We start from the raw sequence: 25,839 nt of genomic DNA, 5'->3' as shown, positions 1-25,839 counted from the left end.
TGGTTAAAAACAAGATGGTGATCTATGTAAGAAACAGGTGCATCTTGTGATGCATGTTTAAGGTATTGTTGGGGGTGTGACACATGGTTACGGTTCATTTGGATCATTCTATGAAGACAAACTTGTACTACCACTCACAGATTAAACATTCCTTACCATTACACAACAACAGTGTTTTCATAAAACTGCACAACTTACGTTTAGAAACTGTTAAAAGAGGAGACCCAAGGTCTAGCTAGGACCAAGGAGCAGGACCGGAGCACACGTTTTAAATGATTTTTATTGGTACAAAACGACTTAACGTTTCGACGCCCATGCGTCTTCTTCAGAGTAAAAAGAAAAAACGTTTAGAAACTTATTTTAAAAATAGGTTGCGGACAACTTGAGCTGACTGTTTGCAGATGACAGTGATGAATTTGCATCTGGCAAGTATAATGGTTCCTTTTCAAAGTAAAAAAAAACAAAAAAACAAAGTAAAATAAATTACAAATTGCTTATGATGAACCCCCTTTGCAAGTCGCTCTGTTGTAGCAACAGTTATGATTCAAATCACTGTATTACTTATACGGTTGAAATACACTGTATTGAATTTGGTTAAAAAAATATATCCTATTTTCAACCAACTTTCTCGAACAAGAAAAAGTGTAGGTTGGGGCTTGATTTTCTCCTTTGGGAATTAATTGGTGTTTGCTGTTGCTGAGATGTCACGTGAGTGACAGGTTGTCCCGCCCTCGCATCAGTAAACACATCTTCGGAGAAAAGAAAGGCCCTGTCCCAAATGGAACCCTAAGCCCTAGCGATCTTCCTCCGAGTCCACACTTTCGTGATGTAACCCTGTTTTGACTGTCGGGTAGCTCGCTTCAGAGCAGGCCTGGCAAAAGTGCGCATCAAGGGTGGATATTGGCCGCAAAGGAGGCGCTCGCAAGCACCCGAAAACGGACACACGGCGGCAACAAGACCTCAAGTCCTATGAACCATTTGGGACAGGGCCAAGAAATGTTGTTGCAAGAGGGAGGGGAAGTTAACTTGTTTAAAAATTACGAGGTCACATACATAAAAAAAAACAACTAAAGATGCGCATAGATAAATGTGTGCCGAGTACCCCTCAGTAGGCTACAGTGCAGCGTAGCGTCGCGTTAATATGACAACTCGAGGCATCGCACACCAGACGAGCACTTCTCAGTTTATGGCCAGTAATATTATGTTTAAGGACATTATGAAATTAAGATAATGTCTGTATACTATGTTATGATTGTACTGTACAATTAAATACAATCGTTGCTGAGTCTGAACACTTTACCTCAGGGCGTCCGTTAACTGAATTGAGAATCTCACCTGAAAATCCGTTAACATAAGCAAATTCCGTCCACCCAGACGATTTCTGTAAATGAATGTATAACTAAATGTATCTTGCACCACAGGGTGAAGTCAGTATGTACGTTAACGACGATATGAGACAAATATAATGTAGATTTAATATAAAACTGTAAGTGGCGCGGCAGGATTTTAAACAGGGTCCTGAGCCGTAGCTGGGCGCCGCGGACAGACACCGAATGGCGCTGAAGGTGTGTGTGCACGAATTTTAAAGACGTGGTGCTGCGCGACCCCCTTTACTTCAGTAAACAAACAGATGTTTATCTAAAGTAATTTTTGCTTATTAGTGTGGTTGAATTGGATCATTGAAGGTCAGCAGCAAAGACATTGATTAATAAAGTGAGATTAAATGCATAAAGTAAATTTGCATTATTTAATTTAGTTCTCTACTAAGGAACGTCGAAAGGGAAAGCCAGAATAAAGGACTCGTGCTTAATGTGAAGAAAACCAAAATACTGACGATGGACAAATATGACCACGATATATTTGAACTGGATGGTGATGAAATACAAGTGGTCAAAGACTTTAATCTACTGTCAATTCAGATGCAACAACTAAAGAAATTAAAAGAAGAATCACTATGGGAAAGTATTCAATGGCTATGTAGAAAGTCTACAATAAAGTCAGAAGATGTTCAAGTCTAAAGACATATCCCTAAAAACGAAAATATGACTCAAAAACAGCCAGATTTTTTCTGTGTTTTTTTTATGGATGTGAGAGCTGGACAGTAAAGAAAGGAGACAGAAGCGTGCTGGAGAAGAATCCTGTTAATTCCATGGACCGAGAATAACAAACAAATTCGTGCTAAAAAAAAAAAAAAAAAAAAAAAAAAAATTCAATCCAGCTATGTCACTACAATCACGGATGATCAAATTATGCCATGCCTACTTTGGTCACACGATTAAGATGGAACAATCACTGGAGAAGGACATTGTGATTAGAGAGACCGATAAATCAAGACGAAGGGAAAGAAGTTGATGGATTGACACAATCTTAACAACATTAGAGAAGACACTGGCCGAACTTGTTCAAATTGCACACAATCAATCTCACCATGGATCAAGAGTGAAACAAAGGCTCATAATCATCAATATTTAACATTTCCTACTTTTCACTTCTGAAGTCGTGATTACGAGCTCATCGCATTCAAATTTTGACTTAGACCATTTTTGACAAGTTTTGACCAATTTGTTAACTAGGAAACTAGTATTTACGATAATTCTGATAGCACGTGAAGGCAGCAATACTCACGATTTCTCTCAACATGGGGGCAGGAGAGGTGTCAGTCAATAAATGGGAAAACAAAGTAACTTGCGTTACTTATTTAAAGAAGCAACTCAGATATTTTGTTATTATATTGTAAGACTGGAGAAACTGGAAAATGCCGGGCCGTCTGGTTAAGGAACGACTACTCCCAGAGAAGACAAAGGACGTTTCTGGAAATTAACATTTGAACTCTCTCTTGCAGAACGTCTCAGTGCGACTGGTGCAAAGGTCTCATTCCCACAGAAGTAAACCAAAAGGTAATGAGGGTTTTAAGGGTTAGACATATTTTGCTTTCTTTGGAGGGCAGATCATCTGCCAATTGGTCTTTCATGCAAATTACCTTCTGTCCCCAAAAGGTGTAAACCAACCAGACCCGACCTTGATTAATGCAAATGGCCATTGTTAAAAATAAAAATGAACGGCCGGTGTGAGGACCCTGTGCGACTTTGGCACCCAAATTAACGAGAACAATAAGAGTAAAGTGTTAAATAGAATAATCAGATGTCTAGATAAATTAACACAAACTATCAATAATGAATTGGCATTCTAACCTAAATTTAAGGTCATGATAAAAAGGAGTCAGATAAAAGTAAATTGGAATTAAACTACTTTAGTAGAAGGAAGAAACCTTCACCCACTCTATAGGAAACCGTCATTGGGCCGATGGGGCGGGCCTAATTTTGAAAGTAACATGCTAGTTTACTCATTACTTGAAAAAAGTAATCTGATCACATAACTCATGTGACTTTTAATGCGTAAGCCCCAACACTCCTCATTATGCTTGTTTGAAGCTCAGGTTTTAGGTAAATAGATTAAGTAAGGTTAAACAATCAATAATTCAGTTATTATACAACTGCTACATACCAAAAGCATATTTAAGTTTGTTTCTTTTTCTTAAACGAAGATCTACACCTGTGATGCATGACGACAGCAGATTTTTGAAAAGCAATAGGACTTCTAAAACCAAGTAGCAAATTGCATATTCAATTTATTTAATAGCAATTGAAATAATACATCTGAGAAATGCGTTTAATTAGGACCTCTCAATAAAATGAGAGCTTTTAAGATTTGAGGCAAAACAAAAATGGCCACAACAAAGTGAGCTGTGAAGGAGAAATAACGTATTGAATTAAAACTAATATGCCTAATTATATTTCTAGACGTCTGTTATCAACTGAAATTAGAAGGCTTGTCTATAATATGGGGTTATAGAAATATGACTTTGAAAAAAACATTTTTGCATTTCAAATAAATATAGGAACATGAAAGAGATTAAAGTACTTATTAAAGCAGAATCCCATTCCAAAGTCTTCTTTTACTTCATATATTTGCTAACCAGTAGTGTAATGGTTTAATATATATAATAAAAAAAATTGAATGCAGTGAAACTATTTTTCACATTTTGTAACAGTACTCATATTCCCATTCATCACTAGTTAGTATTAGACTGGCACACTTTACCCCTCAGTTACCCATTCACATACCAAAATGCTGAACTACAGGCAGCTGTATTCTGTCTAAATATGAAAAAAAAATTGTTTACTTTAAATTATGTAGCTTGAACTAAATACGTATATGCTAAAATGTGTTATTTAGGAGGAATGTTAACTGTGAGCTGATACATTGAGTTTAGATTTGTTTAAATAAAATATCAGTATTCAGAGTTCACTGAAATTATTCCTTCCTTTGGGCTTTATTGAAATAAAAATGTTTGTATTTGGTTAGCACCGTTTGAAAAAACAACAACAACATGCATGATCAAAATAGTCACTCATTAGCAACTTGGTTATACGATTGTGTATTAAGGGCATATCAACACTGTTCTCCCTAATGTTACATCTGATTTGAAATATCAAAAAGATATTGCCTTCTTCAAAGGATTATTGTGTCGAAAGCACAGAGGCAGAGCATATGTGCTCTTGGCTTTAGGGTTGTAAATCTGCAACAAGGTTTCTGCTTTCAATATAAAATGAGATGAGCTCTCCATGTGTTAATACAAGTCTTGAGGAAAATGAAGGATTTTTTGAACCACATGAAATGGAACAATATTCTTTTAACCTGGATGAATTACATATTTGAGCATTACACCATTGCTGTTTTACATGTAAACAATAATCTGTGCAATGATAAAAGCTGATTGTAAAATCAACAACTTTGTGAAATGTCGACTTTGGCAAGTTTGCTCGAGTTGTACGGTAAACCGAGGAATACACTAGATAAAATCTTTCTACTGCATTGATCATTTTCCTTAAATAATTTTTATTTCTTTCAGAATAACTACGAGAAATGTATATGCAAGTTCTGTACAATTTTCTGTTTATGCTTGAGATTGCTCTAAAAAAAAAAAAAAAAAAAAAAAAACGAGTGATGAAACAGTTTGAAAAACGGGATGCTGACACTTAGTGCACTTAAAACCCCCAAAATATTTTGTCCAACAGCAATCCTTCGGTTTGCTCTGGATATACTTCAGAAAAATCAGTTCTTCAGATTATTGTGTTGGCTCCAGTTAATCTTGTTTTCAATCTTTTGCTCTGAATCCCAATTCTTCAGTGTCTATAGAGGCACGTTAAAAATACTGCCATTTTCCGAGAACTGTGTCTTTGATTGCATCAACAAACTGTGCAGGCACCCAGTAGACCCAATATTGTGAGGCTTCTGTTGGACCCAGCTGAAATGCCTATGGTGAAAAACAAACACATTTTTTTTTTAATGTTTATATATACATATATATATATATATATATATATATATATATATATATATATAGAATATATATAGTGCCTTGCGAAAGTATTCACAAAAAAATTATAATTTGATAACTTTGTACATTTATTAAAAATGAAAAACTGAAATAAGTACATTGCATAAGTATTTGTACCCTTAACTCAGTACTTCATTGAAGCACCTTTACTGCCTCGAGTCTTTTTGGGTATGATGCGACAAGCTTTGCACATCTGCATTTGCCGATTTTCTGCCATTCTTCCCCTCAGATTCTCTCAAGCTCTGTCAGGTTGGACAGCCATTTTCAGGTCTCTCCAGAGATGTTCGAATGGGTTCAAGCCCAGGCTCTGGCTGGGCCACTCAAGGGCATTCACAGAGTTGTCCATAAGCCACTCTTGCATTGTCTTACCTGTGTGCTTAAGGTCATTGTCCTGTTGGAATGTGAACCTTCTGCCTTGTTTGAGGTTCTGAATGCTCAGGACTAGGTTTTCATTAAGGCTCTCTCTATATTTTGCTGCGTTGAGCTTTCCTTCGACCCTGATGAGTCCCCCAGTCCCAGCCGCTGAAAAACACCCCCACAGCATGATGCTGCGTTTGTCACACTTTATTGTAGGGATGGTATTGTGAAAGTGATGAGCAGTGCCTGGTTTCCTCCACACATGATGCTTGGAACTGAGGTTTCATCAGACCAGGGAATCTTGTCTCTCAAGTCTGAGCGTCCTTTAGGTGCTTTTTTGCAAATTCCAAGTGGGTTTTCATGTGTCTTCACTGAGGAGAGGCGTGAGTCTGGCCACTCTGCCATAAAGCTTAGATAAGTGGAGTGATGTTTGTCCTTCTGAAAATTTCTCCCATCTCCACATATGATCATGATCATGCTTAACCAGAGTGACCATCAGCTTCTTGGTCACCACTCTTTATATACACTGTTAGACCTTCTATTGAGAGGTGTGTGGCTTTCCAAATCATACCCATTCATCTACAAGTGAAAGTGGAATACTCCTGAGCTAAATTTCAAGTGTCCCAGAAAAGGGTAAGAATATTTATGCAATGTAATTATTCTTCTTTTTGTTTTTATTAAATTTGCAAAGTTGTCACAAATCAGTTTTTTGCTTTGTCATTATGGTGTATGGAGTGTAGAGTAGACCGATGTGAAAAAAAGTAACTTAAAGTAGTTTAACAATGCAGCAACATAACAAAATGTAAAAAAATAAATAAAATGAATGGGTGTGAATACTTTCGCAAGGCACTGTATATGTAAAATTCATTCAATTATCACTAGTATTATAAAGTTACAAAATTCTGAAAAAATTATAGATAAGATATAGTAATATAATGCATAGTTTGTTGTAAATGTTGTGATAAACACATACCATCATGTGATAGTCCTCGTGACCCTCTATTGGCTCAGTCACAACATTTTTGATGGAACCCATCGGGATTTTTTCTGTTCTTTCTGCAGGCCAGAAATCATCATGATCAGCATAAAGCAAGCATCACAAATACATTTTAATCAAAAGATAAAATCACCTTTTGTTCCGATCCACAACTGATCCTGTTCCAGTTTGAAAGTGAGTCGTACTTTTCCGCCAGATTTGTTGTACATTCCCGATAAAGGCACTGTTGGCAGACGCTCCTGTTTGACAAATAAGAGAACACACTGATGTCATTAGCACGCACAAGAAACTTATTCTGTGTCCTTAAAAATAGCTTTACTGTTGCGGACATGATCACTAAACTGACATACAGGAATGACAGACATTGGAACACATACAGGGGTTGAACAATGAATTTTATGCCTATATATGTATCATGAGCTTTGGTATCCAGGGTAATGTCGGCATACCACCACGCAGGATGAACCACGTCCAACAGGATGCAAATGTGCAACCCGACTCTCCTGTTTGCATCAAAACTGTTCATCGGGAAGCTCCAGAGTCAATGTTCACGGTCGGGCTGCAATAGCCAAACCTTTGGTCACTCGCGCCAATGCTAAATGCCAGTTTAATTAGTGCCAACAGTGCAAATCTTGGGCTGTGGACAACGTGAAACATGTACTGTTCCCTGAGTCCACCTTCACTGTCTCTCCCACATCCATGGGCGTTACGGTGTAGAGTAGCCCCAAAGAGGCTTAACTGTTGCACAGGGGGTGGACCATGGGTCTAAAACCACTGTCAAGCACTACCAAACCATTCTGGAGGACCATGTGCACCAAATGGTTCAAACATTGTACCCTGAACGGGGTGCCGTGTATCAGCATGTTAAAGGTACAATATGCAAGATTTTCTGCCGCTAGAGGGCGCTACATTCCAAACAACAACAACAACGGCGTAGCTTGATGACAATGTGAAGGAGCGTGGAATGATGGGAACTGTCGTTTTCAACTCCACCGTGGATGTAAATCAGTCAGACGGGAATCGAAAAATCATGTTCATGGATGAAGTAAAGTTCTATTTTTATAAAGGTTGCATTTAATGACATGCTTTTATTTCATTCAAATGAATTAACTGCAAGAAAAGTAAGGTTTAATACTAAATTGGTTATCATAGATGTTACTATTGTCGAATTCATTGTTGTGATAGCGCTGCGCAGTTTTACGTCATGACACATTTTAATGATAAAAAACAAAGCGAAAGTAAAAAGACAGCAGCCCCTCACGGACGACTGCTGTCACAATAAAACAAAACACAACACAAGTTCAGGCCTGTCCTCTCTCGCTCTTCACTGTCGTCGCTCCCCCTTTATGCTTCTGCTCCTCCGTGAGAGATACGAGACCGGTGCGTCGCGCAGGTGTCGCTCATCAGTAATCACGCCACCGGCCTCGTGCCGCTCTCTCATGGCCCTCGACCTCGTCCTGCTCGCCACACTATATTTATTTACATGCATGGCCATAAACACCAGACGTGATAAACAATTTCAATAAACTAAACACAAACCTAAAGCAATAATACCCGTACGTTGACGTTTACGTTTACGGGACTTGTCTTTGTCGACAGAACCAGCTGCAATCGGTAAAGAATAATTGTGTTCCATAACGACTGCACGAAACAAGCTAACGTTTGTTGCTTGATAGACGCTACAACTTCAACTTCCGCATTTGTCCAGGACTCCACGCAGTACGAGCGGAAACCGAGGGTAACGCGGATATGACGAAATTGACTGGCGACTCCCAGCTCCCCCCTGCTCACACGACCCGTTTCCTTGGTTAAAAATCGCAATTTTCTCACGATTTAAAAATAGTTGGAAACATTTGGGATATTGCAAGTAATCAACTTAACAAAATGTATAACACTGGCCTTGTGATTTTGGGATATTTTAATGCAAAAATCTTACATATTGTACCTTTAATGCACCGATTCACACAGCAAGACTTGTGACAGAATGGTTTGATGAACACGAAAGTGAAGTTGAACATCTCCCATGGCCTGCACAGTCACCAGATCTAAATATTTTTGAGCCACTTTTGAGTATTTTGGAGGAGCAAGTCAGAAAACGTTTTCATCCGCCAGCGTCAAATAATGACCTGGCCGCTGTTCTGGAAGAGGAATGGCTCAAACTCCTTTCTGGCCACTGTGCAGGACTTGTATCTGTCATTACCCAGATGAACTGATGATGTACTGGAGGTCAGAAGGAGGTCCTACTACACCATACTAATAAATGATTGTGGTCTGAAAATCTGGTGTTTCAGTTTCATTGTCCAATCCCATACAAATGGCATATGAAATATCACATATAGTGGGGTCCAAAAGTCTGAGACCACAAGTGGAGATCAAGTTTGTGAGCACATACATCAGATTAAAATGTATTGCATTACAATGTTCTTAAGGTTTAGACATATAATTAATTTAGTATGGCATGTGTGCAGTAATCTTGTACAGTCTAATTATATTTTATGTTTCACAGGTTGTGCTTACCTTAGTTCCTTTTATTGATGGCATGACATCGTCTGGTTTTCCTTTGTCCAAAACTTTTCTATGTTGCTGATAAAAAAGTATCCACACGTACATTTATAAACTATACGTACATCAGTATAATGATAAGCATTCCAAGTAATATACCATTGTAACTTAACTTCTAAACTTCATATTATGCAAACAAGTTTCCCACCTTTTGCCTGCACAATGGCTCCTTTTTGTTTTCCTCAGCTTTAACCTCTTGCTGAATAACTTCTTTTGGTGTATTTACAGCTAGTACATCATTTATTGTAGATCCAACCACCATAATCTTTGCACCATTTGTAACTTTGATTTCTCTAAGCGTCTTGTCCTCTGGTAGCAGTCCTTTGTACATCACTTTCTGCATAGCAGGTGGAAGACCTAATGATGAATAAAGTAAATTGTATTAGGCATTTAATTTCAAAATCGGATGATTCCATAATATAACATCATAAAGTCATTTTCTTACCATGAAGCATTTTATTGACATGTTATCTATTTTCCACATTTAAAAACAAAAGAAGAATTTCATGGAGATGGGAGTCACATTTTATAATTGTTCTTTTAAAATGATTTCAAGCAGTTGATCATAATCTTTACATCAAATTATAAATTTAAATTAAATTTGAAATGATAAATACCGTAAACTATGTCCAAATGTTTCATTAGTAGTTGCGCATATTCAAGTTATTATAAATGATTTATGCTTGCACATCATTTTTTTATTCACGTGCCCTCAATCTCTAATCAAAACTTTCCCTGCCTCATGCAGCGTCATCTCTTCTCTGATGATGTGTTTACTGATGCGTGAGGGCGGGAGCAACCTGTCACTCACATGAGATCAACCAACAGCAAACCACAACCATCCAATCAATTCCCCATGGGCACAATCAAGTCCCACCCTTCATTTTTTCCCATTCGAGAAGCCGTTTCACTCAGATATACCTCACAATAAGTAGGAAACGACTGTGGCAACTTCTGTTTCGTGCCGACTTTAAAATTTATATGCTGTAAAACCCACAACTTTCATGATAAGAGAGTTACATTACCAGTGAGAGTGTGAATCTTCTCTTTCAGCTTAGCACCGGTGCCGTCTAAAGGAATTTTAAGATCATATTTGTTTTTGTTCCAAATGATTTTCACTTCCACCATCTCTTTGCCCTCATCACTTTCCTCTCCATTGCTCACAGCAGCGGTCTGAGTTGATGTGCTTTCACCATCGGTAAGAGATGCTTGTTCAGTCCCTGCTGCATCTCCAAGTCCTGCAGCTTCACACAACACTTCTGGTACCTTCTGCGTGACCTCAGCCTCCATTCCTTCTACCTCACTTCCTGTGGGAACAATTACAGATGAGAGGTTTTCAATCAAAAGTTGTTTTTTATTCACATTGATCAGGAAATTACTGTTTAACAGTAGATAACTGATATGACCATGACAAGTTAATGACAATGACAATTCAAACAGTATAAAAATAAAACAAACAAATCCTCCTGGGACATACATAAAGCAGCTAATATTTATAACACTAATGTGAAACCTAGGTAACTATCCAAATCTCACAATTATTAGCTGGATTAATGTATGCTAGATTCCTACCCTCTGCCACAGATGCCAGTTTAGATGTATTACTTATAAATGATCTGTAGTATAGATAGTTGTTAAAGCTAACTGACTATCCAGACTCCAGTCCAAAGTCGCAGAAACATCTAGTAAATTCCCCCCTCGTTATTTGAACCCAACTGTTGAACTAAGACCAATAACCGTTACATGACGGAGCTAATAGAGGCTGTGTGTTGTAATCGTACACAACTGACTCATCGGTAACTTAGCCAGCCCGCTGTGCTAATATTCGCAAGCTCATATCAAGCCTGTGTCTCAAAAGTCAGTGAGCTGCCTATATAGACATCATCTTTGGTGCCCAATTGAAATGGGCTCGATTGAAACCTTTGTTTAAACGTTGCAAACGCTCCCGTGATTCCCATGATCGAACGTTCTAGAAACGTTTCAAGCGCGCTCATTTCTCTCCCCCAGAATGCCATCTAGGTAGATAGTTGACTAGATTTTGTGACACAGCCGAAGTTTTCGAGATGGCTGTTTGGGCTAATCACAGAATATCTAGCTATTATTTAACCCTGACAAGTTAAAGCAACAACCATTCAGTGTAATACAAGTTCCAAATGACTGTAACTGATGTTATACGCTTATAAACAACACCGCATAGACAGGGGAAATGGCATTTAAGTACATTTTCATGCTACCTACCATCCTGCGCCGCCATGATGATTGTGTACAATATGAGGAAAGGCTTCTGGGAAAGAGCGTGCTGTCAGTGAATGAGCTCTGCAGCTTCCCGTAGTGACTTTGCGATTTTAAAATCTGTGGCCGGTTGCATAAACTGCTTAGACTAGTCTTAAAAGCGAATGTATACAAATTAAAAATATATTTAAAAAAAACGTACAAGTAATATAACTGCTAGTTGATCAAACTAGTTCCTAAGACACAGTCTTAACACAGTGGCTAAGTTTATGCAACTGGCCCCTAGTGTTTGGAGTGGGTTTTTTGGAATCATACATTCAGTGACAGTTCTGGCATATTCGACAAACAGTTTCTTCTAAACAAACAAAGTTGTTAATTGTTTTGTTGTTTTAATTTATTCATGACTGTTATCCAGTAAACTATAAACTTTAAAATGTTAATGGCAGTATTTCACCCAATTTTTCCTTTTGTCATCATTTTGATGAAACAATTTTATTTATTTTTACAATTATTATTGTTTTCGAATATGTTTTCCTTTTTCATATTGACCCCTTAACTGTCACTCTCCTTTTTGAGAATAGACGTAAAAATGCACCATCCAAACTTAAACGGTTGGACCGCAGCAGATTATTGCTGAAGTGAAATCACTTCAAAAAAATGAAAGTATGAAAAAGTTATGGAAGTATAAATGTACTGTACATCATGTACTGTACTAAATATTTATTTGATTTTATACAGGCTAAAATATATATTTTACCAAAAAAAAAAAAACTCAAATTTGAAGATGATAACACAAAAAATGAAGTTCCTGGAGATTTTGTTTAGGCGCTGTAACAAAAATAGCCATTGTGTGTACATTTTTAATGAATTCTCCTCTAGCAAATGAATACATTTCTGTTAAATTAAAGTAGTTAAAATAAATCTTGTAATATGAAACCTGACACCGCCCACAAGGGGAGGAGCCCGCTAAAATTATTTAGAGTACTATTTCCATAGTAACGCAACGTCCAATTTCAAAACGGAATTTTGAGTTCGTAAGCTTTCGAATGATACCGAATTTACGATGATTACTAAAATATATGATAAGATAAAAGGCGATAAAAAAGAGAGCAAATTAAGCGCTTTGCACTAGCGGGTGTTTTATTTATTATTGAATTACCATTCCTTAATTGCCAGCTTTTACACACACACACACACACACACACACACACACACACACACACACACACACACACACACACACACATTATTTTTTATTTTATTGTTTTAAAGAAAGATTGATGTCGATTCATAAGATGCTTAATGTAAGACTCCTCTATGGAGTTATTCTGTAATCTTCGATTTTCATGAATTGTAACCCTCTTTGAATATTTTTTTTTATTGTATTTTTGTCTCTAAAGGTTGAAGTGAAAAAATGAGAAAATAATAACGACTATTCCAGATGTGACGTAGCCTGTTAACGTTCGATGATTTCCAAATAATCGTGATTGACATGCGCTGTGTGGATAGTGCTTTTAGATCTACTGATGATCTACGCGTAAACTTAACCTACCTTACCTTGAGGGGTTGGCATTGGCAATCTCTCGGCGTTTACACAATCTACAACCTTTGAAAGAAACATGTAAACAAGTCAACGGAACTAATAATTTCATTATTGGTGAACATTCTATTCACAAGAGTTGCAGCAGCAACTACTTGTTTACAGTGAAGTTTACAGTCTGTGAATTCGGGTAAGTTATTGCTCTGATACAGTGTTATTAACAGACTGTGTAACTAGCACAATGCTGTAGCTAACCTAGAATAACTTGTCGCCCTAAATGATACATTAAACTGAAAATGTATCAAGTTAGCTCAACGATTCAACGAAAATGTATTATGTCATCTTGAAGCAACAGTTCGCTATTCACTTACACATGTAGGCTAATATATTATAGCAAATCATTGTGAAGTAGTTGCCACGGAAACTATCACATGGATTTTGCATTCCAGCAACTTTCATCTCATTCTTGAGGGTCACGAGGCGCGTGCACTTCTGTGACCACGAACTTGTATTCGCAACCGTTTAACTATTATAGATTTAATGCAATAATACTGTAACATGCAGTAGATTACCAAGTACTCAACTTCTGTTTTTTTTCCCCATAACAGTTTGTTTTCCTGGATGTTGTTGTTTTTATTCACATGGACCAAGAATCACTGACTGAAACTCTGGACTCATCTTACACGAGGATTTAAATGAGGCGAGGATGGCGGACATTAGGACATATAATGTTGTTGTTTTGGGAATAGGATTTTTGTTCATTTTTACAGCTTTCACCACTTGTGGTAATATCGAAGTAAGTTATCTTGCATTCATACTGCATGATATTAACTATAGTTTAAGATGTATGATCCTACAAAGACATGCTGTGTTAAAACTTGTTTAAACTTTTTCTGTACGGAAATTTTAACAGTAATTTGTAGTTTAGCAATAGTGTCTACTAAAAGAAAGCACATAGGGCCTACTAGTAAACTAATAAAATGTCCTTCAGACAATCTTTCTATCATTTTATTCACACAGTTGTACTGCAGTATAGCCTAAGAATTTTTGTAAGGCAAGTTTTCAGGTTTATTTCAGTATTTTATATTGTGAAAAAACGACATTCAATAAAACTGAAAACTATCAGTCCATTGTTGAGGTAAATCCGGGTCAGGCGCATCTCGTGTTTTTGATTTCCCCCATCAGTCAATGAATTATCCTGCATAACTAATGGGAGGAACAAATTCAAATGTCAAGGTGGACTTATGTTAACCACAGTCACACAGAAAAACCCACAAACTCTATGTAACATGAAAAAGGATACCTCACACATTTGAGATTCAAGAAAATGAACCATCTTTAAAATATTCACAATGATGCTTCATGTAGCCTACAACTATTTTAAAGTTGTATTACATGCTGTTTTTATTACTTTGTCGCTGTCCTGGTCGCAGCAGAGATGAAACTGGATCTTAGTGCAGCAGTCTTTATTAATAACTAACAGAAATACTCAGGAATTCAAAAACAAGAACGGAACAACCAGGAAATAGTAACGGTACACTGACGACGACAGACAACTGAACATGGCTCAATACTGGGCTTAAATACACCACAAACAAGAGAGGGTAAATCAACTATACACACCTGAACAGAACTAACTCAATCAGTAACCATGGACACAAACGGAAAAAACAGAGGAGAAATGAACCAATTAAAAGACTAGAAGATGAGGACAAAAACAAACTCTACAACTCTAAACATCAACAAATAAACTCAAAACGTGACAAAAAAAATACAATGTTTAAAAATTCATTTGTATTTAGACTATTTAAGTGAACAGCAAGACATTTATTTATGTATTTTTTATTTCCTGTTAGCAAACAGTGGTGAAAAGCTTAAATAGCACTAACTTCACAGGAAGTGGGTATCACAGGTAAGATTTACTCCCCCAGTCCTTAATCTTTTTTCATTTTTTTATTTATTATGGACATATAGCCTAAATATAATACAATTCACTGTAAAGCATCTTTGTTTCAGTCTAATTTGACGGTTATCACTGTACCAAAATTTCAGTAATCTGTATCAGTACCAGTAAAATTTCTCAGTTCTCAGTATCAAATTCGCGAAAACTGTTGAATTAAGTACTACTTAAACAATTTTTGTCCCTTTTTGTCTCATCCATTGGTTATCACTCAATCATCGCAGTTTCTGATTCAATTGTGCATTTAAATACGATTGTCAATCCAGAAACTTTGCAGTGTAAACAGAATAATAAATATAAATGAACAGGTGATAAACAGAAATTAAGAGAAGAATCTCTGAAGCACAAGCTCACTGAATTCTACACTGGATAAATTCAAAGTGGTTGAAAAAGTCACTGTAGGTTGGCATGACGTAAATATTTTCAATTTTAGTGAGTTGAACACTGCTGGAGTTTGTAATTGTTACTAACAAATGCATGAGAGATCAAATGCAGCACCTAAGGTTTAGCCTAGTTATGATTTATTATAAGAGTAGAGGCTAAAAAGTCACACATTTTCCAATGCCAGAAGCAGAAGGTGCTGGCTGCACAAATCATTAAGAACTTCATTTAAGAGCAAAATAAACTCTGATGAAACTCTGACATATAAAATCTTCCCCTTTTTTCTTTTCACAGCCTTGGAATAATATATGGAGTTTTTTCCTTCTGTAATGTTTTAGCTCCCACTATCGTTGCAATAATTGGACCACAGTTTACAATGTTCTTCAGTGGAATTCTTTATAGGCAAGTATCAAAGATATTTTTGTGACTGTACATTATGAAGTCAGATCAGTTGTCTGTATTGTTTACTTCTGTGTGTTTTTCAGTGGTTATATAGCTGTATTCATCATTCCATCCACATGGTCCTTTTATTTTACATCAGTGGTAATTGGCATTGGAGCAGCCAGTAAGTAGATATTTAAAACACACAATCACATACATTGTGTATTTCATATACATGTTTATAAAGAAATAAATGGTTTTGGCAAAAAGCTGATGATTGACTGGAACATCTTTATGCGTCAACCTAGCATTCATTTTCTCAGCCTGTCTGGTTAGTCTTTTATGTACAGTACATACTTCTACAGCAGAAGCGATTCTACATTTTTTTTAATGCCCAAGCAAAGGTAGAGGCCATTTCTGTCATAAAAGGAAGTATACTTGCATAATTTTTTTTTTTTAACACTGGTCAATCAATCATTCTCTGTCAAAATGAATCAAAGGTGATGGTTTAAATGATAGTTAAAGGTTTTAATCATTCATTTGTTAAGAGGATATTTATAATTAAGTAGTGCATATTAGCTCTCAATTCATTTAAATATAATCCAATTTAATATAATGCAACCTGCCCTTTTTCTATCCACAGTGCTATGGACAGCCCAAGGGCACTTTCTAGTGGAGAACTCGGATGCTTCCACCATCAACAGGAACACAGGATTGTTTTGGGCTTTACTGCAGTGCAGGTACCAGAAGAGATAGCAGCAAACGTTTACAGAGAGCTCAGCCTGATTCACAGTTGTCCAAAAATGATACTTCCCACTAACGTATTACCCTTAATCAGCTGTGATTATCAACAGTTTATGGAATATTAAAGGCCAGATTCATTAAACGGGGCAAATTATCGTGAAACCGCAATCACATTAAAGCGTTGATGGGAATGTAAAGTTCTACAAATTAAAGAACACAGCTCATTTCCATTATGACCAACGCAATCTCCAGGAGCAGCGCAAATTAGGAGAGTTGATGATGATAATCAGGTGTGGGTAATCTACTAACAACACAGACACAACAAATTAAAAATAATGTGGCTTGGCAAATTATACAATAAACTTGATCCCTGCTGTATAAGCCAAGTCATGCTGATGGATCTCAGTCGTCATTAATGCCAGACTGTACGGCAGTCAAGACGCGTTAAAAAAAAGACGCACGCAAGAAAACCCGTCTGTGGTTTTACATCATCAAGCAGTGAAATGTTCAGTGGGGATTGAGATGGTGGCGAGCAAACAAAAACAATCTCTAGCGTTAATTTTGATCATAGCTTTTCTTGAAAAGAAAACTGGGGGAAAAAAACCGAAGGGGTGTGTGTGGAGCAAGTGTTGGTTTGTTGCTGTCTCACTAATTGCGTCATCAGGTTCTGTGCTTGTATTGGTTTTTGATTTGACGGTTATCGTAGGAGAAGTCTGGACCGTGCATCAAATCTTCTGATACTGCCAGAATTTCATCTGAGGTCAAATTTGATATCAATGGTCATTAATCGGACATGTTAAACTAGCGATCAAAGACTGGCCTAGGATCAGAGGAATCTTTTAGGACTCCCAATTTCGTCCCTGGTCTGTGGAGGTCTGTGCACGCCACTGCCTTTTGTGTTAACTGAAGAAAGGAAGCCATATTGGAGGAGTTATGCAAACATACTAACCAAATCAGTAATACCAATTGTATTACCAGTATGAAATTGGATTACCTATATGAAAATGTGTGTTTTCTTTCCAGTATGTTGTTTGGCAATCTATACGTTTATTTTGATTGGAATGGAAAAACTGAAATTTCAGGTAACATCATATTTGATTGTGTTCATTATTTTATTTATGTTTAATCAGCACTTAATTAATCACTACTAAACACAATATATCCTGTCTATTTACTTACTCTCAAATGACAATATTTAAAAAGGTTTTTTTTTTATGTTTATACATTTTTGTTTTTGTTTCTGTCACTTTATCGCAGATAAAGACAGAAAGATCATGTTTACGGCTCTGCTGGTTATCTCAGCACTCGGGACACTAAGCTTTCTTGCCTTGAGGAAGGTCTGTCAGCTGGAAGAGGCTCTGTCTGAAGAGGAGGGACAGTCTCTGTTATCGGCAAGATTAATGTAAGTTCACTCTTTCATTGAGTTATGAATGATCTCTTTCACAGATCCTAAATAATAATTCTGACCAGATATTAAGATTAATACTTGCTCTGCTGATATGTTTAATGTACCCACCACAATAATATGGTACATATTATGATATTCCTCATTTTAACAAAAAAAAATATATATATTTTTCATTTGCAGTAATAACTGGAAATTATGTGTCTCCATGACAACCCCAGCTATAAACACAAACAATAGACAAAACACACACAAAAAAACAAACAATGGCAACTTGGCAAAATGATTATAGTAGGGGTGTCCCCGGCTATGGATTTTCATAGTCGAATCAGAATCGTCAAGTCTTGCCTATAGTCGACTAATAGTCGAATCATGTGTATGGGGGCGGGGCTTTAACATTTCAAAGCCGCGATGTACAGAAAATCACCCAAAGATATAGAAGAAAATGTATACAAACATTTTGGGTCAATAAAACTAAGAAATAACATAAATAACTCCAGAAAGGCCAGACTGCAGACAGGATTTACATTTCAGATGCAAATCAAATTAAATCGGCTAAATTACCTGTGTGAGCAGGCTCTAAGTAGGCTACAGCACAACATCGATGCACCGAAAAAATAAACAATTAATTTACTAAATTAAATTAGAACAGAATATACCTTTCTAATAAAATTAAAATACAAAACGAAATAAATCAGAATCAAGTCACAAGATGAGGAGCAAATGTGTGCAAAATGCCTAAAGTGCAGAGGAACATACAGTACCAGTCAAAAGTTTGGAAACATTACTATTTTTAATGTTTTTGAAAGAAGTCTCTTATGCTCATCAAGCCTGCAGTTAAAAAACAAAAAACAAAACAAAAAAACAGTAATATTATGAAATATTATTACAATTTAAAATAATGGTTTTCTTTTTTAATATACTTTAAAATGTAATTTATTTTTGTGATGCAAAGCTGAATTTTCATCAGCAAGTACTCCAGTCTTTGGTGTCTTATGATCCTTCAGAAATCATTCTAATATGCTGATTTATGATCAATGTTGGAAACAGTTGTGCTGCTTAATATTTTTTTTATAACCTGAGATACTTTTTTCAGGATTATTTGATGAATAAAAAGTTAAAAAGAACTGTATTTATTTAGAATAGAAATCTTTTGTAACAATATACACTACCGTTCAAAAGTTTGGGAACAATAACTTTTTTTTTTTAAAGAAATTAGTACTTTAATTCAACAAGGATGCGTTAAATTGATAAAAGGTGATGGTAACGATTTATATTGTTAGAAATGTTTTTATTTTGAATAAATGCTGTTTTTATGAATAAATGCTGTTAACGTTTTACTCATCAATGAATCCTGAAAAAAGTATTCCAAAAAAATATATTAAACAGCACAACTGTTTCCATCATTGATAATAACTGAGTATCAAATCATCATATTAGAATGATTTCTGAAGGATCATAAGACATGAGCATAAGAGACTTCTTTCAAAAACATTAAAAATAGTAATGTTTCCAAACTTTTGACTGGTACTGTATATTCAAAACACAAGCCACAAATATTAGATAACCCTGACAGATCAATAAATAAAATAAAAATAAAGAAATTATTAAAATAACGATAGTAGCCAGAATTTTCAACTTTGTCTTTTTAACTGCATAAACAACAATAAATGCTAAACTGGAGTGGCAGTCTTTTTAGCTAAAAATGTTCACAGCATCCAAAAATCTAATTAGAACCGGATGAAAAGTTTTGAAATCACTTGTACCCTACCTGATCGAGAGAACAAATCCAGTCTTTCACTTTGTCTGTGTCCGTTGGAGTATTTTCAAATTGTGCGCGCAGATAAAATACATTCTAAAACACGTAACGTGAAAAACGTTTAACGAATTAATCTCCTAAAATAGTTAAATGAACGCATTGCATTCATATTCTGGGTTCATCTGCTGATCTGCAGATAGTATAGTTTCTTAATAAAGTGTGTACTGTGTACATACATTAAGCCACGTTAAAATGCCTTTTAAGCGTTTTAAAAGCTTTTTTTCACGTTAAGCATTTTAGAATGTCCCGTGGAAAACCAACTTGTTAACGTTGGCCGGCAGAAGTGCGATCATGGTTTTCCTGATGCTAAATCCAGCCTTGGAGAATATCCTTTCTGATGGTGTGCATCCACACTTTAGATTTTCTTATCCCAGACATTGTTAAAGATTTAAATCCTTGCCGCCAAGACGCTCCTCTGTCGGTCACGGATTGAAAGTGAAACTTAAATCTGTCACGGGGTGTTTGGATTTATTCACGCACGTTAAAAAATATTTATTAAAAACTTCTTTCTTTGCACATTTTTATATACAGCATTATCATAATAGGCTGAATATTAACGTATTGACAGAATACCGGTAGTTCTATGTGAAATCAGACATTGAGCGCCCTCATATAGCCAAAGTGGCATGATCCTCGTTTCATAACACCTTTGCGAAGATTCGACCGTGAGATCGGTAGTCGAATCAGGCTCCTCCATATCGAAGCATCGAATCTTCGACTATTCGGGGTCACCCCTAGATTATAGTTTCATTTTTCCTACAATAGATTGGAAAACTATTTGGAATAATATTAACCAAGCATCAAAAAATCCTAATCATCGATCCATTCACTTAAGATTTGTATATAGAACTTATTTAACGCCCAGAATCAGACATCTGATTAAGTTAGAGTCATCTCCTCTCTGTCAACTTTGTTCACAGGGCAGTATATGTACTGATAAATGTAGAATTGTGTTAATTCTGTTTGTATTGTTTGTGTATGTATGTGTGTGTATGTAGTTTTTGGGTTGAGCGAGTGAGGGAATGTGGGGGTGTATAATGTATTTTCTGTACATGTATATGCCCTGTTTATTCTATTTTCTGTTTGTTTGTATGAAACTAAATAAAAAAAAAATTGTTCACAAAAAAAACTAAAACAAAACAATGGTGATATTGATTGTTTTGCTTTTTTATTGGAAGCTTATATATTTTGTTGTGTTATGTTATTTTAGATATACACAAAGAGCAACATCTGCTGTGACGGAAGCTAAAACAGAGTTTAGTAAGTTCATATGGCTTAATTTCCTTAATTCCCTATTTGTTATAAAATTATATAAAATTCTATAATTGGGCTTTTTTTGTTGTGGTTCATCAGTTATTATTATTTATTTTTTCTTTTGTCTGTTTTCTTTCAGAGACAATTGTGGAACTCTTCAAAACAAAAACCATACTGTTATTAAGTTTCTGCATGGCATACAGTGGTAAAGACATCACTAAAGGAAACATCCATTAATTTGACAACTTGAGCATTTGTGAATGATGAACATGTTTTGATTCCTGTTGTCTCATTGAAGGTTTGGAGCTGTCATTTTACAGTGGCGTTTATGGAACCTGCATTGGAGCTACGACACAGTTTGGCGATGCAGCAAAAGGCTTAATCGGCATTTCAGGCATTGTGGTGGGAATCGGAGAAATAATTGGTAAGCCACTTTCAGAATGAAGAAACATCTACTTTGATTATCATTGCATTTTGGTATTCTGGTTATCCAATGGCAAGCTAGGCAGATACATTTACAAGACTGAAGCTTGATTAGATGTTGTCTTCTGTCTGCAGGAGGAGGATTGTTTGGACTTGTATTGAAAAATAACCGTTTCAGGCGCACTTCAGTTGTCTTCTTAGGGATGGTTGTGCACTTTGTGGCTTTCTACCTGATATTCCTCAACATACCAGATGATGCAGCTGTGGTTTTTCAAACAAGCTCACAGCATAAGCCATATCTGGCGCCAAGGTATAACAATATGTAATATAAGTGGCGTGATTTTCCCCCCAAACCAGTTCTGTGCAAATCCTGCCCTGCAGCCAATTTCATTGGTTAAGGTTAGGGTGAAAGATAAGGTTTGGGCAGTGGTTCTCAAAGTGTGGGGCGTACTGCAGTGCACGGCACGGATGGCGGTTGGCTCTCTGCCTTTTATAGCAGCACAGGACGCCAATTCCTCTAAAACTCCCTTCTTCAGACCGTTGACTTTCAGTAAGAGTTTGTATGGGCACAGTATCAAAAGTTTCCACTAGATGAAATTCGCTTCCCATTCGTTTCCAATGTGGTAATCTTGACCGTGAACAGTACAAGTGTGATTAATTTTTTTCAGGACTATTTAACCTTTTCAAATCATGTCCATAAAGTTAACATAGGAAGTGTGAAAACCTTTACTAAGTTTCGTACCATTACGATGTGGTAAAAAAAAAAAAAAAATGTATATGTTTACTGCACCAGGGGGTTTAAAGAAAATCTGTACTTTTCATTTTTAGTGAAATTATTTGGTAGTCAGAGGTGAGGTTAGGTGGGGTGGGGGAGCCAGACTTTTTAACAAGTTTAAAGGGGGACATGACCAAAAAGGTTTGAGAACTACTGGGGCAGGGGTTAGCATTTGGTGTAGCATTGTGAAGGCAATCAGCACTGTGATTGACATGTCCAATGAACTCTTAAGAATTGGCTGCGGGGCAAAGTTTCCGCTGAACTTGTTTGGGCGGGAAGAATGCATATAAGTGAAATCTACAAAACAAAGCAGTGCCAAGGTCATTGGGTTTGATTCCCACAGAATGAATGAACTGCTAAAAATGGATACCTTGAATGCAATTTAAGCTGCTTTAGATTGTCTGCTGAGCTACATTTTGTTTCCTAAATAGTGCAGTGTTGCATAGTTGATGGTGAACTTTATTCACTCTTACAGCGTGTCCATAGCCCTGCTGTGCAGCTTCTTGCTGGGTCTTGGGGACAGCTGTTTTAACACTCAACTCTACAGCATTCTGGGACGGGCGTATGCCGAGCAGAGTGCACCAGCCTTTGCTATATTTAAATTCATACAGGTAAAGACATTTTGCATTTATTCAACACTGTTTACACAGTATTAAGATGAATTTTGGTCGATCGGATCAGAAGTGGACGAGGCTAAATACAGGTGTAAAACGTTTTGAGGTTGTCCACTTTCGACCACTTCCAGACGTAGTCGAAAACACATTCGGATTGCAAACGCTCATGTGGTCGAATGTGCTAGAACAGCCACAAAAGACCGCCTACTCTCCGCCGACTGACCTAATGCGTAAACATTATGGGAGGCGCGCTAGCCAGACGGGATTTAAACTTTGTCGGTTGTGCACCCAAGTTTAGTTGTAAGACAAAAAGCTTACCAAGCACGATGTTCTCTCACCATTTCTGATTTCTAACACACACTCACAGCGTTGTGGGAGGTTTCGCAGCTGTCAAAGCAGAAAGGAAATGTAATGCTCTCCGTATGTTTTTCCGCTGTGTCCGGGTGTGTTCATATGAAAATTGGGCGAGCTTATTTTGTCCATTAGATCAAAAGATCTGAAAAAGCCCATAGATTTACCGCCCATAGACCCTTCCCTCAAAGAAAGCAGGACAGAAGTGGTTGAAAGTGGACAAAAGAGATGGATTAAAACAACGGGTGTCAACGGGAATGTGTCTCCCTCATATACATGTGATCCGATCGACCAAAACGAATCTTAATACCAGGTGTAAACAGGGCCTAAGATTCATATCAAGTCTGCTATTGAATCAAAGAAGACACAGGCCAGTTTGCAGTTTTGCATAGTAATGTGGCGTACCGTATAGGGCAATATTAACTATGCAAATACACTCTTTCAAAAATCTGGGGTCAGTATGACTTCTTTTTTTTTTCTTTTTTTTTATCGTTTTATTCAGCAAGGACACTTTTTTATTTATTTATTTATTTTTTTTTTTTTTTAGCTTTCTATTCGTAAAAGTATCCAGAAAAAAAAGTATCACAGCTGTTTTTAACATTGATAATAATGCAAAATGTTTCTTGAGCATCAAATCAGCATATAAGAATGATTTCTGAAGGATAATGATGCTGAAAATTCAGCTTTTGACATCACAGGAACGAATTACAGGAGATCAAGGGATCTTCATAGAAAACAGTTTTTATAATATTGTTATAATAATAAACAATATGACTGTTTTTACAGTATTTTTACAGTATTTTTGATCAAATAAATTCAACCTTGGTGAACATTCTATCAAAAACATTTAAAAATCTTACCAACTCCAAAGCTGTGTGTGAATTTATATAAAAAAAAAAAACATTAAAAAAAAAAAACATGAATCAAATCAAATTTACACACACATATGTTTGTGCATCTACTGTATGTATTTTTTGTGCATCTAATCATTAGACTAATGCATAGCTGTCATTCTACTTGCATGGAAGATGGTACTTGATATGATTGTACGGTAGTCTGATGATAATGCGTGGTATTTTTAGCATTTGAGTACTGCTGGTTTACGTCAGAAGAATATCCGATTAGTATTTAGACATTAAAATGGGGGATTGCTCTTCACTTAAAATCTATTTATCCCTTAATTTAGGTGGCTATATGCCTTATACATTTATAATGCAAATTTAATTTAAATAAATAAAATGCGTTCAATAAGGTGAATTCGATGTTTCTCTCTCAGTCTATTTTTGCAGCTGTGGCGTTCTTCTACAGTGGTTATATACTGCTGACGTGGCAGCTTCTCGTTATGGTCATCATGGGCTTCATAGGAACGCTGTGTTTTTTCATGGTGGAGAGGATGCAGAATATGTCAGCTGATACACAGGAGTATTAGATTGGAGCCTCAACCAGGACACATTTCAGTAAGCATTTGTATTACTTGCACTATTTGTTTGTTGTAATTAAGATTGAATAATTAGTATAAAGCACTACTCTGCATTTACGAGAAGGTGCCTTTTTTTGGGGACCTTAAAATACATATGGAATTAAGAGTATTACTTTTAATTTCTCTATGTACATTCTTTGATAAAATATTGTTTGTTGGAATTGCATTGCGATATCCCAAACCTGTAATGGAATTGTATTATGGTAAAAATTATACTTTAAATGAGATTATGTTAAAGGCGCACTCAGTAAGGTTTTGTTTCTGTTTCTAGATAAAACTGGTATTCAACTGGTCATGCGATTTCAGCTTTGCCGCCCTCATGAGGTGATGTGTATTATGTGTAAAACAAAAACATAATGAGGAAAAAATAATGAGCGCACCTTTTGAGATAGATATATGATATGAAATGCCACACAAAGAGGAGCTGTATCATTTCAGTTTAGTTAAGAAAGCATTTCTCTCATGGTCCTGCTGTATGACATGAGCTCATTACATGTCAATCTAAAATTATTTTACACTGTATATACACTTTCTTCTGTTCTTTATTGTGAAACTTTTTAACTTTAACTGTGCAGTCGTAACCAGGAAACCATACCAGATAAGCTGGTTCAGATAATGAAAGTATTACCCATAGTTATGTGACTGTTGACCTGAAGACTTTGTCACAGGACAGACAGAACCGGTTTAAACAAGAATCTCTACACATAGGTCGGTCTTAAAGACACAAGTCTTCCTCATATGTCTTCTTACGACACTAATGTGCTGTTTGTTGTAAACCAATAATGTGTTTATAAAGTAATGTATGTTTTCTTTACATGCGTCTTGTAGTTCAGGCTGTATTTGATATGTTTTAATGTTTGTTCCACAAAATGTGCATGTTTTGGATGACATTACTTCATGTCTTTACTACACACTAGCCAATCAGCCTACATTTCATTAGATTGTATATATGAAATAATTTATGTGTCATATTGAAAGGATTTGTTTTAGATTCAGTTTGAATTTGAATTTTGTCAATTGACAATCAAGAGGAAACATTCTAACCTTTTTGGCTTATTTGATGTTTTTAACATTTCAATAAAGAAAAACTAAATGTGTTCATGTGTGTTTATTTATTTCTATTTACATGGACATATTCACTGACCATTATGTTGTAGTGTATT

The 25,839-nt window shown here is 36.2% G+C and overlaps 2 protein-coding genes across 4 annotated transcripts; one reads left to right on the top strand and one right to left on the bottom strand.

The window, feature by feature from the left end:
* Positions 1–4,304: 4,304 nt before the first annotated feature.
* ubfd1 (ubiquitin family domain containing 1) lies at positions 4,305–11,836 on the bottom strand. 2 transcript variants are annotated; one of them, XM_084393992.1, is made up of 7 exons: positions 11,556–11,836; positions 10,343–10,624; positions 9,466–9,674; positions 9,273–9,338; positions 6,889–6,994; positions 6,732–6,814; positions 4,305–5,317 (listed from the first exon to the last, which is right to left on the bottom strand). In XM_084393992.1, exons 1-7 carry the CDS (start codon positions 11,569–11,571, stop codon positions 5,207–5,209), a joined length of 873 nt encoding a protein of 290 aa, XP_084250118.1. In that variant the 5' UTR covers positions 11,572–11,836; the 3' UTR covers positions 4,305–5,206. The 2 variants fall into 2 exon arrangements, with proteins under 2 accessions (XP_084250118.1, XP_084250119.1); XM_084393993.1 differs by lacking the exon at positions 11,556–11,836 and adding an exon at positions 10,890–11,260.
* Positions 11,837–13,004: 1,168 nt separating this feature from the next.
* LOC311290296 (UNC93-like protein MFSD11) lies at positions 13,005–25,773 on the top strand. Of its 2 annotated transcripts, XM_084408705.1 has the most exons (15): positions 13,005–13,279; positions 13,698–13,885; positions 14,946–15,001; positions 15,725–15,832; positions 15,916–15,995; positions 16,455–16,551; positions 17,579–17,637; positions 17,813–17,957; positions 20,990–21,039; positions 21,173–21,238; positions 21,332–21,457; positions 21,592–21,766; positions 22,707–22,842; positions 24,473–24,653; positions 24,948–25,773. In XM_084408705.1, the coding sequence occupies exons 2-14, from the start codon at positions 13,796–13,798 to the stop codon at positions 24,623–24,625; spliced, it is 1,341 nt and encodes a 446-aa protein (XP_084264831.1). In that variant the 5' UTR covers positions 13,005–13,279; positions 13,698–13,795; the 3' UTR covers positions 24,626–24,653; positions 24,948–25,773. The 2 variants fall into 2 exon arrangements, with proteins under 2 accessions (XP_084264831.1, XP_084264832.1); XM_084408706.1 differs by having other exon boundaries at positions 13,057–13,279; positions 24,473–25,773.
* Positions 25,774–25,839: the final 66 nt, after the last annotated feature.

The sequence above is a fragment of the Rutilus rutilus genome (assembly GCF_951802725.1).
Source record: "Rutilus rutilus genome assembly, chromosome: 1".
Taxonomy (NCBI): domain Eukaryota; kingdom Metazoa; phylum Chordata; class Actinopteri; order Cypriniformes; family Leuciscidae; genus Rutilus; species Rutilus rutilus.
This window is presented reverse-complemented; position numbering and strand designations above follow the sequence as displayed.